At 40.6% G+C, this 16365-nt stretch overlaps 1 protein-coding gene across 3 annotated transcripts in view; it reads right to left on the bottom strand.

Annotated features, from left to right (window-relative positions):
- The window catches only part of LOC131060178 (putative WEB family protein At1g65010, chloroplastic), a 235012-nt gene that overhangs the window by 121320 nt on the left and 97327 nt on the right, over positions 1-16365 (bottom strand). For all 3 annotated transcript variants that reach the window (XM_057993319.2, XM_057993317.2, XM_057993316.2), the window contains 2 exons: positions 16031-16093; positions 15706-15765 (listed from right to left, as the gene is read on the bottom strand). In XM_057993319.2, the coding sequence (XP_057849302.2) occupies positions 15706-15765; positions 16031-16093 (123 nt within the window). The remainder of the gene's footprint in view (positions 1-15705; positions 15766-16030; positions 16094-16365) is intronic.

The following is a 16365-nucleotide window of genomic DNA, read 5'->3' as shown; positions in this document are numbered from 1 at the left end:
GTTTCCCACAAGTCACACTCAAAAATAAAGTTAACACAGCATATATGAGAGAAGAACCACAAAACATACACCTATGATGAAGGTAAGTAAACATACACAGCATACATAAGTTGAAAGTAGGCAAGAATGGTGATTTCAATTAATTATAAGGCCACTGGCCAAACTTACAGTTGCACAAATGCAAGATAAATACAAGAGAAGTGGGAGGCATGGAATAGCTCAAGCCAGCAAGGAGAGAACACTTTACAATAAGACTTAACAGCCTTTATACAGAAAAATGGTTACAAGAGTGATCATGACCCCTGTATGTTAGTCTAGGAGTGCGGGGAAGTGCATGCACTTGACTTGTACATGCAAGCAACCTAGCCATACCCACAAAAGGCAATTCTAAGAAGGGTGGATTGTTTGACCTTCCAAAGTCAAAGTATGCAGACATGACATAAATCAGCACAACAAGCATGGCCGTACCTCCCTTGATAGAAATCCTGCCAAAAACATTAAATGCACCCCTGTGGCTCCACAAAAGAAGGTGCATAAGTCACCAAAGCTGTCGGAGCATTTAAAGCTTTGAGTGTCAATCACGCCATCCGGAAGTGTTGCAAGCCAAAAGTAGTTTGGAAAACTTCGGAGACCTGGGTCACCGAAGTTGGGAAGACTTAGCAACTTGAGAACTTCGGGGTTCCGGAGTTCCGGGAGTTCCGGGGTCGAAAAACTAGGAACTTGGGAACCTGGGGGTTCCGGAGTTTTGGGGTTGAAGACTTAGGAACTTGGGAACCTGGGGGTTCCGGAGTTCCGGGGTTGAAGAACTTAGGAACTTGGGAACCTGGGGGTTCCCGACTTCCGGGGTTGAAGAACTAGGAACTTGGGAAACCTGGGGGTTCTGGAGTTCCGGGGTAGAAGAACTAGGAACTTGGGAACCTGGGGGTTCCGAAGTTCCGGAGTTGAAGAACTAGGAACTTGGGAACCTGTGGGAGAAGAACTAGGAGCTTGGTAACCTGGGGGTTCCGGAGTTCCAAGGTTGATGAACTTAGGAACTTGGGAACCTAGGGGTTCCGGAGTTTTGGGGTTGAAGAGCTAGGAACTTGGTAACCTGGGGGTTCTGGAGTTCCGGGGTTGAAGAACTAGGAACTTGGGAACCTGGGGGTTCTGGAGTTCCGGGGTTGAAGAACTAGGAACTTGGGAACCTGGGGGTTCTGGAGTTTCGGGGTTGAAGAACTAGGAACTTGGGAACCTGGGGGTTGCGGAGTTTTGGGGTAGAAAAACTTAGGAACTTGGGAACCTGTGGGTTCCGGGGTTGAAGACTAAGGAACTTTCTTTTGACAAGACAACACTTTACACTTCATAATTCCATTGCTTCTCCTTGATCAACTAGGGCAGCGCTGGTCCATGGAACATATCTCTGATCGGTTCTCACTGATGGACCAAGGGTGTCATAAAATGACAACAGTTACCAACAACCATTTTTAGTGATCATAATCCAAGATTCCAAAATATACTAATGATTTCTGGAGGGAATTATTTCAGCTCCCTAGAAACACTTTATCATTCAGCAGCAGTTACCATCCTCAAACTGCTGATGAAATTATTTCAGCTCACTAGTACCATCTTATCCTTCAACAACAATAGCAGCTGATGCCCTTACCAAAATTTCAGGCCTTAATTCTATCTCCTGAGGCATTTTTTTATAATTCTTATATAATATGTATGCACATTGACAATGAAATAAATTTAAATTTTGTTAATTTGATTGTCAATTATCATGTTAAACCTCAAGTCAAGTCTAATGTTGATTATTAAGTTTCTATAATGTCTATGATGAATGCTTTATCAATATTATGATATGATTATTTGGAATTTCTCTATTTTTTTTAAATTTTCCAAATTTTTTAATAGTTGTCCCCTGTCGACCCCTAAAAAAGGGCCAAAAAGTACCCCCAAACCAAAAACACATCTCGCCATCCCCTGTCGTCCTTGTCCCCAAAACTTGGGGGAGCATTGGTGATTTTAAAAAGTGATTTATAATCAATATTTCAAAAGTTCCACGGGGGTTTTTAAAAGGAGGATGTGGAAACTCATTTAGTTCAATTCTTGGTTCTTCATTTTGGTGAAATCCTCTTTAGGAGTCTAATCTATTGTTCCGCTATTCAACATAGGGCGAGAACCCTAGAGCAATACTAATTTCGTGGATGAAAACGCAACCAATGAATCCTTAATGAATTCATCTAGAGTTCACATGTGTGCAAATTGATGTAGATTTGTAGGAGATTGTGTGATGAATTGTTTTCAAAGAATCATCTTTCCAAGATACAAATTTACAAGTTTGCCAGGTTTGTAGGTCCAAAATTATTTATAATATGAAATTCAGTGCTATGTGTACAAAGAAGAAAGAACAAATAATATTATGCAATGTGTTGTGAGGAAAAGGATTAAAAATATTATGCATTAATTCATAGCAACTGGGAAATACCTCAGCCGTCCCTTTTTGTGAAGCTTCCCCGAAAGGATCCGTATCCTTGTTACATGACTAAGGAGGTGGCATGACATTTTGTTAGGTTGAATAGTCTTATTTCACCTTGGTGCAGCTGATAGAAGGGAATAGTCAACGCAGTCTTGAATATACATTAACAAACCTGTTGCTGCCTATTTGAGGATATCGTGGCTTATAAAGGGGTTATCCGTTATCGTACCATTCAAGGGAGTTGTACACCTTGCTTTGGGAATGTTGTACAGTCAACAAGGGAACCAAGTATAACATTTGGAAGCTGATGTGGATTGTTTACTGTCTACAATGAGGTCAGCCACTAGTTTCATGAGGACTTATTTATTTTATAATATCAGATTTTGTAAGGAATTTGTGAAGTAACATTGCATAACAGCAATTCATATATTTCAATTGGAGAATATATTTTTTCAATACATATGTCAAAATAATATTGTCAAGAGAATCTTTGACGAAATGCCCATGTTATTTCTGTGAGCAATGCTACGATTTTATGATGGTTTCATGATTTAACATGCTAGTAGCAGCAGCTCCCAGTGTACTATCTCAAAAATACCTCATATCTGATCATATGTGTGTTTAAAGAAATGCATGCTTTGCAAAAATTGTGAAAATTGCAAGTTTGGTTAAAATATTCTTGTAGGGATTATTACAGTGGTATCAAAGCAGTGTACCTTGCCGACCTGTGGGTTTGATAGTGTGAAAATCAATTTCAGATTGCGTCTAGGAAGTGACCAGAACTTTCATATCTATATATATATATATATAGATATACACCAAAATTGCTGATCAGTATAAAGAATTACTTCATAAATTCAGAGACCAAGTTTCCTTTCAGGAATTTTTGAAGTTACTTGAATTAAAGCATCCAAGAAAAAGGGGACTTATTAACTACATAAGAAGATTGAGAAGTAAAGAAGAAGAGACTAAGGTTCCCAAGGAGAAAAAGAAAATATGCTCAGGAAGTTGGAGCCAGAATCTTCAGTGTCAAAGACCAAACTCTATTCCAAGACATCTTCTATCAGCCAACAGGGAAAAAAAATTTCCATTGCAAGGGAGAATGATGGCATAACAGCTTTGATAAGAATGCAGAAGGAAAAGATGAACTATGAAGAAGAGGCCACCAAATTTGCTGATCAATATAAAAAATTACTTGATAAATTCAAAGATCAAGTTTCCTTTTACAATTTTTTTAAGTTACTTGAATTAACGAATCCAAGAAAAAGGGGAATTATAAAAAACATAAGAAGATTAAGAAGGAAAGAAGAAGAGAGAAAGGTTCCCAAGGAGAAAAAGAAACTATGCTCGGGAAAGTCAGAGCCAGAATCTTCAGTGTCAAAGACCAAACTCTATTCCAAGACATCTTCTATCTGTTGATTTTAGTGATCAGATTTAGATATAACTTAGAAATAACACAAAGCAATCACACAAAAGAGACAAGACACCAAGAATACCCTGGGAAAACCTCCCTCTTGGAGGAAAAAACCCAGCATCAAGTCCAGATCAAAATCCTTAATTATGAGCAAATTACAAGTACAATGAAGATAAGTGATAATCATGAGCAAATTACAAGTACAATGAAAATCAGATCACTTATCTGATTAAGTTATCAACCTAGGGCAGAGCTTTGCCCAATCCAAGTCACTGATGTGCAGGCCCTAATTCGCTGATCCCACAAGTAGGGTTTCGGCACCACATAAGAGGATCATCGCTGCTCTTAAATTAGTGAGTTAGACAACTCAATATCACCCAACATAGTCGCCCATAATCGGCACAAGTCTGCTCCACAGTGGTGATCAGATTCGGGTCTGGAATGGAGCTCAGAATGATCAATAGTTCACCCAGATATAAGGTAGATTCACAGCTCAGATTCCATACTAATTCGCCCAGCCACAAGAACAGAAATTCGGCAGAGTATATGAGGTTTGGATACCCTAGGACAGATTTGCACTCCTAGATCAGATTCGCTTCAACAAAAAACCAATTCACTGAAGTTCGCTCACCATTGATGAATATCCTTTTGCTGATGATGATGATTGCAGCTGGAAGCAGATCACATAAGGTAGAGAGATATATATTTGCTTGTGATTGATGATTTGTGATCCTCAAATCATCTTACTTATATATGAATTCATGTCAACAAAAAACCTTGGTCGGCCTTGCATATTTTGGCGCCAAGATATAATTTTGAATTTACAAGTTACATATGGGTCAGGACCCATATACAATTTACAAGTTAAATCAATTGCCCAAATAGGGCTTGCCCTTTTTATTACAAGTTACAGGAATTGTAATCACTTAAGTTATTACAATATATATATTTGCCATCAAATAATTCGAACTAGCTATTTAATTTCAACACTATCAGCCAACAGGGAAAGAGTTTCTCCATTGCAAGGAAAAATGATGGTGGCAAAAATGAACTCAGAAGAAGAAATATTGGCTTCTTATGCAAAATAACCTAGAAGCCTAGCCACCGATGCAAGAATAAAGAAGGGAAGCAAGAATTGGAAGTCACAAAAGGAGAGGCTGAAAAAGAGAAGATGGAACACGAGGAAAGTCAATATTTCAATTGCATTTAAGTCGATGAGTTCAAGGTAAATGAATTCATGAACTCCAATAATGAGGAGAATGTTACTAAATAAGTGAATTATCAAATTGCCCTTCCAAGCATTTCAGTAGAAGAGAATGTTAATTTTGAACCTACTGAAAATTTCAAATCAGCAACCATTAGTACGCAATTCGAAAATAATTATGGTTCTAGAATTGGAGGTATGAAGTGTCTTGATGATTCTTTGTTTGGGCATAGTGCTTTCATGCCATCTCTTCAAAAAGTTTGCAAGGAAACACAGAAAGAGGAATCAGATCTTGAAGGCTACGTTTATTCTAGAAATGAGGATGAAGTTAATTTTTCAAGTGTCTGCAAGTGAAAAGTACATGAGTCTTCATGACAACGATAAGATTAAAGGATATGCTGATTTGGAGTTTGCAAAATCAGCAACTATTGATATTTAATATGAAGGTATGGATGTTTTTGATGATTCATTGATAGAGTATAATGCTATCCTACCATCTATTCAAAGCAATTGTTGTGCAACACTTAGAGAGGTTGCTAATTTTGGAAGTACAAATGAAGATAATTCAGAATCTGGTTATGAGAAGGGCCAAATCCCTTAGCTGATTTTGATGAAAGGCCTATTGAATTACAAGTTTTGAAGAACCAATTGTTGGTCACTGAAGAAAAGGTTGTGCAAACCTTAACTTTTTTTTATAGCACACACCAATTCATTGAAGATCTCCTTTGGAATGCTCAAGTTGAAAAAAACAAAAAGGCTTAAAGTTTGGAGTCACTTTATCAAAGCCGCAAACTATCAAAGGTACTTTAGAAATAATAAGATCAGATTATTTGCATTTTCTTTCAGACAAAGATCATGCCATTAAGTTTGCAAAAGAGAATTTAAGTGCATTCACAGAATAAGAGAAAAAAGCTAAGTTGCCAGATTCTTCCCTAGCAGCCTGGGGTCCCGGTGTTTGCCCTCTCGGGTAAACGGTTAAATGCAGAAAGTAAATGCACAGAACATAATGGAAATATATTAAATAACCAGTCTCTGTATTAATTCAACAGTCCATGTACATCAAGATCTTATAACAATACATTTGACACGACTATCATGATCCACTTCGAAGGAAAGGTACGTAATATATAATACCTGAAGGGCTGCGACCAACCGTCTCGTCCAATTGCCCTTCGGGACGACTAACTAACCGACCGCCGTAACTCATTATTATCGCCGAAAACATAAACATAATATGACAACATAACATAATGATTATTCCCGGCAACATCATCCCCCCCAAGAAAAGAAGTCGACTCCGGACGACTTAATACAAAATAGAGATGAATGGCAAGAACTACTGACGCCAGTCCCCGGAACTTATACACTTGCTGCGTCCTCCCCTAAAAACCCTTTTTCTGCTACCATTCAATGCTCAAGTGCGGATTCCACCATTATTGCTTCCTTTGACATCACAGTCCTCCTGTGCCTAAACCAAACTTGTCTGCAAAACACACTCTTCAGTCTCAACCTCCACCAACTGCTACGCAAATGATACTGTCTCCCTAGCCAATTTATCCTCGATAGCCACCCGCGCTACCCTCTCAGCATCCAACTCCTGGGTACGCTGAACTAAGTCTCACGCGACTACTGCCTCCAACCTGGTGGTCAGCTCCTCCCGAGCCCTCTCTGCATCCACCAAGGCAACCTCTTGTCCAGCCGAGACATACTCCGAGTTCCTCAAAGCGTACCATTCCTACCTGGAGGTGGCCACAACCCTCTGGCACAAAGGCTAGGAGACACCTCAAATCCTCCATCACACTCCCCAAAGTTTGATAACTGAACTGAATAACTCCCTGGTACTGTACGACTTCGTGTGTCAGCAATGCCTTCCCTCAGACTCTGTTTGTTCGCAACCTCCAAATCCGTCTCCCTCTACAGCTTATGGCTTCCCCGCCAATGCTTAGCTACAGGCTTCTTTCTCACAGTATGGGACAACCACAACACTTACCGTGACATCTCTAATGCCCTTCGCCCAACGCCAACAAGTGTACTGTAGCTCAAAAATAAACTGGGGGTCTGGGGGCAATGCCCCCAATGGGGTCGAGGGGAAGCGCCCCCGTGGGGTCTGGGGCAACGCCCCAACGGGGTCGAGGGGCATTTTTTCACTCTGGTCGTCATCGTCGTCGTTAATTTTTTATTTTTTATTTTTTTAGTCCATTGTAATGTCCCCGATGGCACCCCGGCCATACAACCCCCCCCCGTACAGTCAACAACAACACTGACACCTCCAATCGTACGGCCACCTTCCCGTGCGGTCAACACCCCTCCACCGTTTGGCTGTGTTTGTTTGTGCGGTGTTGCGTTGTTGTGCTCGTCTCTCCTTTTTTTTCTCTTCGTCCGTTTTTTGTTTGACGTGGTGCAGGGTTTCCTTCTCCTTCTTTTTCCTTGCGTGGGCTGCGTGGTGCGGGGGTTTGTTTTATGTGCGGCGTGCGGGTGTCCACCGCACGGTGGCATCCACTGCCGGTGGCCCCACCGTCGGTGTGACCATCGCACGGTGGTTCCACCTTCGGTGGCCCCACCGTCGGTGTGACCACCGCACGGTGGTTCCACCTTCGGTGGCCCCACCGCCGGTGTGGTCACCGTACGGTGGCCCCACGACTTCTCCTCTTTTTTTTTCCCATGCCGTACGGTCACCTGAGGTACGAGTTTTTTCTTCTTTTTTTTGCAAGCCGTACGATCACCTGGCGTACGAGTTTTTTTTGTTTTTTTTTTTTAATTGTCCAGATTCGGCTCAGGTTTCATGCCTTCGGGATCGCCTTTTCTCGGTTTGCCTTGCCCGAGGGTCTCCCGTTGTGGTCCTGTGCCTCTCAAGTCACCTGCCCGGCCTCTCGAGTCCCCTTCCATCCTCTCGGGTCCCCCTCCGGCCTCTCGGGTCCCCTGCGCGCTTCGCGTGGTAGGGTTTCAATTTGGATCCGTTGGTGGCAAGTCTATTTTCAATGGCCATCCGAAGACCTAGACCACAAATTCTGCAGGGACCACGGTCTCCTTCCCGTACATAAGAAGAAGAAGAAGAATAAAGATTTTGAAGGCTGCGGCCTTCCACATAGGGTTCCAATCATTGCCGACACAATTGATCTTGGGATTATCTACATCACCGAGATTTGGGGCATCTCCCTTCTAGTATTCTCTGTATTCTGGCAGGTACACCTCTGTTACTTGCGCTGGTTCCTCTACTTCAAGCCTGTAGCTCTGGAACATTTCGTAATCCTCCATCTGCCAGTGGAAGAGCCCATTCAATGACCCCGTCTCATCCTCAGAGCACTCTCCTAGTTTGAGAATCCCTTCGTCGTTGGGCTCCCTGCAGCCTCGTCCTTTGTTCCTCAGGTTACCTTCTCCTTCACCCTCCGATTCCGAAGATGATGCTAGTTCCTCACTAACTAACTGTGTCCCGAGGTCTATGATAAACTTCCTTCCTCCATTCTCCGTAGACTGAGTGTTCTTCTTCCAGTTGTGGGTGGCCTTAGCTGCCACCAGCCACCCTCTCCCTAAGATCGCATCATACCCTTTTTTCTTTAGTGGGATTACCACGAAGTCCAGTATGAAGGGTTGCGTCCTGATGGTAACTTGTTGGCCCATCAGTGTCCCGATGGGTTTGATTCCATGCTGATCTGCTCCAAGCAGATTGAATGTAGATGGCCACAGCGTCGGCTTCCCCAGCTTCCGCCAGGTTTCTTCTAGAAGAACATTCACCCTTGATCCACCATCGACGATGGTATTGGTTAGAATGGTGCCAAGGATACCCATCTCCACAATGGCCGGGTTCCTTCCAGTGTTAACTGCCAGCAGCATGGGGTATATTGCAGACCCCCCAGGAACATCTGTGCGGTGGTTGGTATCGGTGCGTGGTTGGGAGAGATTATTTAGCAACGCCGTTCGTAATTTAGGCATCGTCTGGAGGAGGTCGTGTACCTTCAAAGCACCTCCAGTTTTAATTTTAAAATTTGATTTAGTATAGCATCCTCCGCCTCCGGTCGGCTGGAAGTACTCGCCGTACCCTTCGCCTTCACCCTTTCTTGTATCTCTTTCTCAACTTCTTCCCATGCTTCCCATGCCCTTCGCTTCTCCATCTCCGGGTATGGCTTGGGCGCGGGTTATGGCCAGCACTTCCTCTTCTTTGGTTTCCTCGACATTGAGCAAGTTGACGCCGGACTTCGGGCAGGTGGCGTCTTCGTGGTCTCCCGGTCCGCACCATTTGCACAAATATTGTGTGGCCTCTCCCTTCGGGCAGTCTTGGCCGAAGTGCCCCCACTGGCTGCACGCTCTGCATTGTACCATCGGTCGACCTTTGGAGTCATATTGGATCTGGCTCCTTGTGTTGTTATTGTTGTTGTTTCTTCCGCTGTCGCGTCTGTTATCCCGATATCCTCCAGGGATTGCATTTTTGTTCGCTTGTTGGCCCGTACCTACTGGTGCGAACGTTGTGGCCTACTCCGTGAACAACACCTGGTTCATTTGCGTATTCCGGGTTTTCATGTTGTATGGGCACTCCTTGGTGAAGTGTCCCATCACTTGGCAAATCTTGCAGAATGCCTTCTTCGGGCAAGTACCCTTTGTGTGCCCCTCCTCTTTGCACTCAGTGCACCATATGTCCCCTTCGGTCCGACCGGTGCTTCTCATTGTTTTGAATTCTCTCCTCATTCGCTCCATGTCTTTTTGGAGCACTTGCATCCGTTTGCCAGCCTCGCTATCGCTGTTGCTTTCCTGTGACGAGTCATCCCCCTCGGACGAGCTATCCTTCTTCTTCTTCGATGTCTTGGTCTCACTCTCGAGATCCATCGCTCTATTGTATGCCTCTTCGTACGATGTAGGTGGAACGATTTTCATCTTCTTTCAGAGGGAATGCTTTAGTCCCTCCACGAACCATCGCTTTTTCAACCCATCTACTGGTTGACTCTCCATTTTTCCCAATAGTTCCTTCAGCCGCCGACTATAGGCTCAGACAGTCTCGTTCTTGTTCTGCTTCATTCCATAGATCTCGGCGTCTATTTCATTGTCATCCCTCAGGAGGCGGAACTCTATCCCAAACTCCTTCTTCAGGTCGGGCCATGTGCCGACTTTGGCCTTATCCATGTCTGACTACCAGTCTATGGCCACTCCCCTTAAAGTTGTTGGGAACTATGTTACCCATTCATTTTGGTCGGTAACACCGTTCGCTGACCATATGGTTTCGGACGTTCGACAATGGCGGACGAGATCTTCCTTCCCGTCGCCATTGAACTTCGGCAGTTTCTGTTTACTCCACATCAATGGCGGTCGTCTTCCTGGAGGTGGCTATGGCTGTGTCTATGCCCCTGCGTCGCTCCCTCCGGTGTCGGTGGTGTGTCCTGCGTGGATGACTGGAGGTACGGTGTTTTGCCTGCCGAGTGTGGCACCTACCGTACGGTTATCCTCCCCTTCGTTGTCACCCACGCCCATTCCTGGCTCCCTTTGGTGATCCTCACTTTGTGGTGTAAGGGATAAGTTTCTGAACCGATCCCAGGTCTCTTCGACTAGATCTCTCCTAAACCTTGTTTCCTCCAGAAACTCTTCGTGGCTCCACACCCTACAGTGTTCTAGCGACGCGTATAATTTTCTGTCGGCTTCTGCACCCTCCGTGACACCTCCTTGGTTCCCCTCGGGCCACCCTTCGGCAAGTCGTCCTTCGGCAAGTTGCCTCAGCCTCCGTCTACGTTCTTCTTGCTGCTCCAGAATCAAGGCCCTCTGCGCGGCCTCCCAGTCGTCCGTTTCTGCTTTTTTATTTCTATCTTTATTTAATACATTGGGCATAAATCACTTCCGTACATAGCAAGCGCACGCCATGTACCAAAAAAACTTTTATTATTTTTCCTTTCGGCCACAATTTATCTCAACATTGTGCTGGGATTATTACAGGGTTCAATTTCCCCTTCACCTCTTGCCATCACGCTCTGCGTCCCACGACGGGTAGGCCCATCGTGTCCGTGCACCATCCACGTTTTCCGTTCCCGAGTACGTCTAGGCAACGACGCCAAATGTTTGCCCTCTCGGGTAAACAGTTAAATGCAGAAAGTAAATGCATAGAACATAATGGAAATCTATTAAATAACCAGTCTCTGTATTAATTCAACAGTCCATGTACATCAAGTGCTTATAACATTACATTCGACACGACTATCATGATCCACTTCGAAGGAAAGGTACGTAATATATAATACCCGAAGGGGTGCGACCAATCGTCGTGTCCAATTGCCCTTCGGGACGACTAACTAACCAACCGCCGTAACTCATTATTACCGACGACAACATAAACATAATATGACAACATAACATAATGATTATTCCCGACAACACCCGGTCCGGCATAAATACGGCCAAGGTCCTGCATTTGGATTGTGGGTTCCCTGTGAAGGATGAAAAATTGATTGCTCAAATAATTGGATAATTAATTTGAACGACATAAACGCATATATAGAGAGCCTACAAGACGATGTTCTATAAATAGAACTAGTCGTTAAAGTGAAATCAAGTAAGCTAAAAAACTTAGAAAGCTAAATAATAAAAAGCTAACTAAACAAACTAAATAAGTCAACTAAAAAGCTAAATAGCTAAATGAGTCGACAACTAAGATGACCACTAAGAATAGAAGATGACCATTATAGAAGATATTAATATTATTTTAACACCCTCCCTAATGGTCATCATACTCAATACCCTATAGAAGACACTGCAGGTGCTATGATCACAAATGCAAAGACCATCTGCTACGGAGACCCTCCCAGGATCTGCAGAATGTAAATGACCAAGAGTACCAAAAGCCATCGAAGCTAATGTAGCCTTCACACGCGAATTAGGGATCTGGCACACGCGAATTACTGAAGCTTGAAACCATGATTTTGAGGAAAAATCAGCAAACCCTTTTGCAAAAGAGTACCAACTCCAAAACTAACTGCAAGATACCACGGTTGCAGATGTTCGCCCTGGCAAGTGCGACCCAAACTGACTGCAACAAAGCACAATTTTTGAGGAAAAAAAAACGACCAAAACCAAAGAACTTCACGAATCACAAACCCCACGCGAACTTCGCGTATTACAAATGATTTTTGAGAAAAAAATCAAAAAAACCTTGCAAACAATTTTTCAGGAAAAAAGCATGAAAACCCTGAGATCTGAGGTTACAAATCATTGTTTTGTGGAAAATACGGTAAAACCCAAATAACCAAAATCTTATGCGAACATCACGGATTACAGATGAGATAATTTTTGAGGGAAAATTATAAACCCTATGAACAATTTTTGAGGAAAAAAATCATGAAAACCCTGGGACTTGTAGGACGAGAGGTCTGGCCTAAATCAATCTGATCAAGGCAACAAGCTTTGTTTCCAGGTGTGTTGCAGCTTTTGATTTTTTGTCTGAGTTCCAACATGATGTTGGTCAAAGATGCCATCACAAAAACCAAGGTTGAACGAAGTCAACCTAGTGAAGACACGAGACAAAATAATCTGATTAAAAATCAGAATAGAAGCAGCTGCACAAAAATCAGAAACCCTGGAGTGGAATTCGAGGCACGAATCCCAATGTGCGAATTTCAAGGTTTGCTGAAAAACCCAAAAATTAAAATTTCCTGCAAATTTGAACCTTGAAAATTTTCTGAAAAAAAATCAAAAAATAATGTTTTTTTTTTAATTTAAAAAAAAACAGATTTTTTTGATAAAAAAATACGTAAAAAGAATAATAGGGAACAGAAGCCCTAGGTCGCGACAATGCCCTAGCTGCAAAAATCAAGTCTGTTACAACCCACAAATTGCTGAAAATCGTGAAAGCCCACAAAACTCAAGAAAAACGCGAAATAAACCCAAAAAATCACGGAAAACGCAAAAAAAAATTCACGCAGTCTGGGCTAATTCGAAAACCCTAGCCGCCGTCGGTAGAACAAAAAACAATTTCGGAAATAGCCGACGCTGGGAGAAATTATAGAAAAATCGCGCTGTAAAATTATTGATTGAAGATACATTTATTATTGATGTAAAATTATCTTTTGACAATCAAATTTATGAGATACCTCCTGATTCAAGAAACACACATGGCGAGAATAGTAGAATATGGCATCCAAGTGATTGTTTGGGATACCCAACACTAAAAGTCAAAATGAATCAAGAAGGTGAATTTCACATTGTTGGCATGGTGAGCTATGGTTATCTTTTTGCTTTCAACCCACTAGCAAATAATCTCGCCATTTTTCTCATGACGCATAAGAGAGGCATAGATAAGACATTTCATAGAACATTTTGGTATGAGGTGTTCTATTTTACAATGAAAGAATCCAAATTCTATACATCTCTCGACTTATTTCTATAGGATGTTTACTATGTTGGCCTATAGGAAAAGAAAACGAAGACTTGCCACATTAGTATTCAAGTTTTAATCAGAGTGGCACATCAAAAGCCATCATGTATTGGGAATGGCAAATTCCCAATTTGGCTCTAGGATCCAAGAATTTATATGAGTGGTGGATTGCTTCACAATGTTACTTAGGAATGACAAAATTGCAGAGTTCAATTGTATAAAAATGCTGCAATGAAGACACGGTGGAGCATTCTACAGGATTATTTGAGATATTGATATTGACATACAAGTTCAGATTACTTGAGGACAAGCAATATTTGGGAAGGGAGGAATGTAATGTCTCCATTTTTTGCCCAAACGTTTGGAGGGAAAAAAAAAATTATATAATTAAATTTAATCATCTAAATTAATGTTTTTCAGCCAAATTGTATTTAATTCATTGTGTTTTAAGTTGAAAATTTTATTTTTATAAAGTGACTTTACCTAGGGTCAAAAATAAAGTAAAATATAATAAAGTCACTTTTATGGATCAAAAAGAATAATTATTTAAAAAGTGGTTTTTCAATAAATTTTCAAGTAGTTCCACAGGGGGTTTTAAAATGAGGATGTGGAAACTCATTTGATTCAGGTCTTGGTTATTCATTTTGGTGAAACCCTCTTAGGGAGTCTAAGCTTTCGTTCAGCTATTCAGCTCAAGACAAAAACCCTAAGGCATTATTGGTTTCATGGATGAAAACCCACCCAACCAATCCTTGGTGAATTCATCCAGAGTTCACAAGTGTGCAGATTGATGCACATTTGAAGAATATTGTGAGACAAATTATCTGAAAAGAATTATCTTTCCAAAAGAAAGAGTTACAGGTTTTCTAGGTTTGCACTTTGCAGATACAAATTTATTAAATTTGTGGGCAAATAATAAATTTGAAATTTAGTGTTGTGTGTGCAAAGAAGAAAGAACAAGTAGTATTGTAGCGTGTGCTGTGAGGAAAAGGATTGAAAAAATTATACATTAATTCATTACAGCTAGGAAATACCTGTCATTCTGCTTTCAAGTTTCCCCAAAACGAGTCATACTCTTATTACATTGCCTAAGCAGGTACTGTCAAATTTTGTATGGCTTAATAGCCTTATTTCACCTTGGCGCAGCTTACAAAAGGGTCTTTAATAGTCAATGCAGCCTTGAACATGCATTAACAAATCTGCCACAGCCTATTTGAAAAGGATGTAGCTTATAAACGGGCGGTCGTACCATTCAAGGGATTCGTACATCTTGCTTTGAGAGTGCCATACAATCAACAAGGCAGTCAAGCATAACATTTGGAAGCTGATGTTGATTGTGACTCTATATAATGAGGTCAGCCACTAGTTTCATGAGTAATTTATTTTATAATATCAATAAATTTTTATAGAATTTGTGAGAGTAACATTGCGTAGCAGCAATTCATATATTTCAGGTGGAGCATATATTTTTTCAGTAGATATATTTAAAAGAATTATTATCAGCTACTGGAAATTGGGAAAAATTAAATTTTTTAACTACTGTTATGAATATATGTCAAAATAAGGTTGTTGGCAAACTCTTTGATGAAATGTCCATGTATTTCTAAGAACAATGCTATGATTTTATGATAAATTCGTGATTTAACATGCTAGTAGAAGCAACTCTAATTGTACTCTCTCAGAAATACCTCATAGCTGATCATATGCAAAGTGTTTGACAAAATGCCTGTTTTGAAAAATTATGAAATTTGCAAGTTTGGTTAAAATATACTAAGAGAGGTTATTACATATACCTACAGAAGTTGGAATAAAACTTTCAAATTGCAGTAATTCAACACCTATCAATGAGATTAGCAGCATATCATCAATTGGTGGTAAACAATGACTTGTGCATTCAATATTATTATATTCTTCAATTATCAAGTTTTATTTTCAATTACAATAATATATCTTCTATAGTACTCAGCCATTGTTGATAGCGATATCTTATAAAACATTGAATACTAAAGAGTACGAGTACATGACAAATATCATGTGCCTAAAGCTGCTTAGATGGCAGAACAATCTTCTGCAGCACCAATGATAATACTTAAAAATTATTGCATAAGCACATCCCATACTGTGATATTGACTTTCATATAAGAAACTACGCTATAATGATTTTTATCATTGAGTTAAAAGCTGGCTCGAGCTTCAAACTTCAATAAAATCAAACATTATACTATAAAAAAATTCAAATCCTCAAAAAAAAAAATAAAAACTGCATTAAAGTTCTAACAGACTACCTCTTTCTTAAGGCAAACATTTTCATATCTCAGCTTTTTCAATTCACTGTCTGTGGTAACCTACAAAACAAAACCTGATAAAAAATCAATTTCATATGATACAAAACAACAAATAGATGATATATGTATATCAGATATGTAAATATTATCTGCTATATAGAATTTTCATCTAAAGCATACAATGAATTCAGCCACAACCTGAAAGTGCTCAAACATTTCAAACAGATTCAACTAATACATAGATCTCAATTCAGATTCAAACTGATCTTCAATGGATTTTTTGTTTTTTAAAAAATGATTTGTGGAAGGCTGACATTATTTTTACCTCTTTCTGTAGAAGTAAACTTTTTTCATCTTTTAGTCTTTCAATATCTTCATCTTTGCAATTCTGCAAAAAAAAAATCCCAATCAAATACCATTATCAACTAGAAAAAAATACTAGTAGAAGGCTATTAGAAGTTTTGTAAACGAGGGGAATCAATAAACATGGAAAGAGCTGCATAGCTCAGTAATGATACAGATAAAAGAACTCCAAAATCAGTCTTTTAAATAGTAGCAACCTTCTAAAATGCAAAAGACTCAAAAAAAATCTAAATTTCCATTATATTCATATTGTGGACTTAAGAAAATTATTATTCAAGTAACATTAAAAAGGATTTC

The sequence above is a fragment of the Cryptomeria japonica genome, chromosome 7, assembly GCF_030272615.1.
Source record: "Cryptomeria japonica chromosome 7, Sugi_1.0, whole genome shotgun sequence".
NCBI classification, from domain to species: Eukaryota; Viridiplantae; Streptophyta; class Pinopsida; order Cupressales; family Cupressaceae; genus Cryptomeria; species Cryptomeria japonica.
Note: the sequence above shows the minus strand (reverse complement) of the source record. Positions and strands in the feature narration are given on the sequence as shown.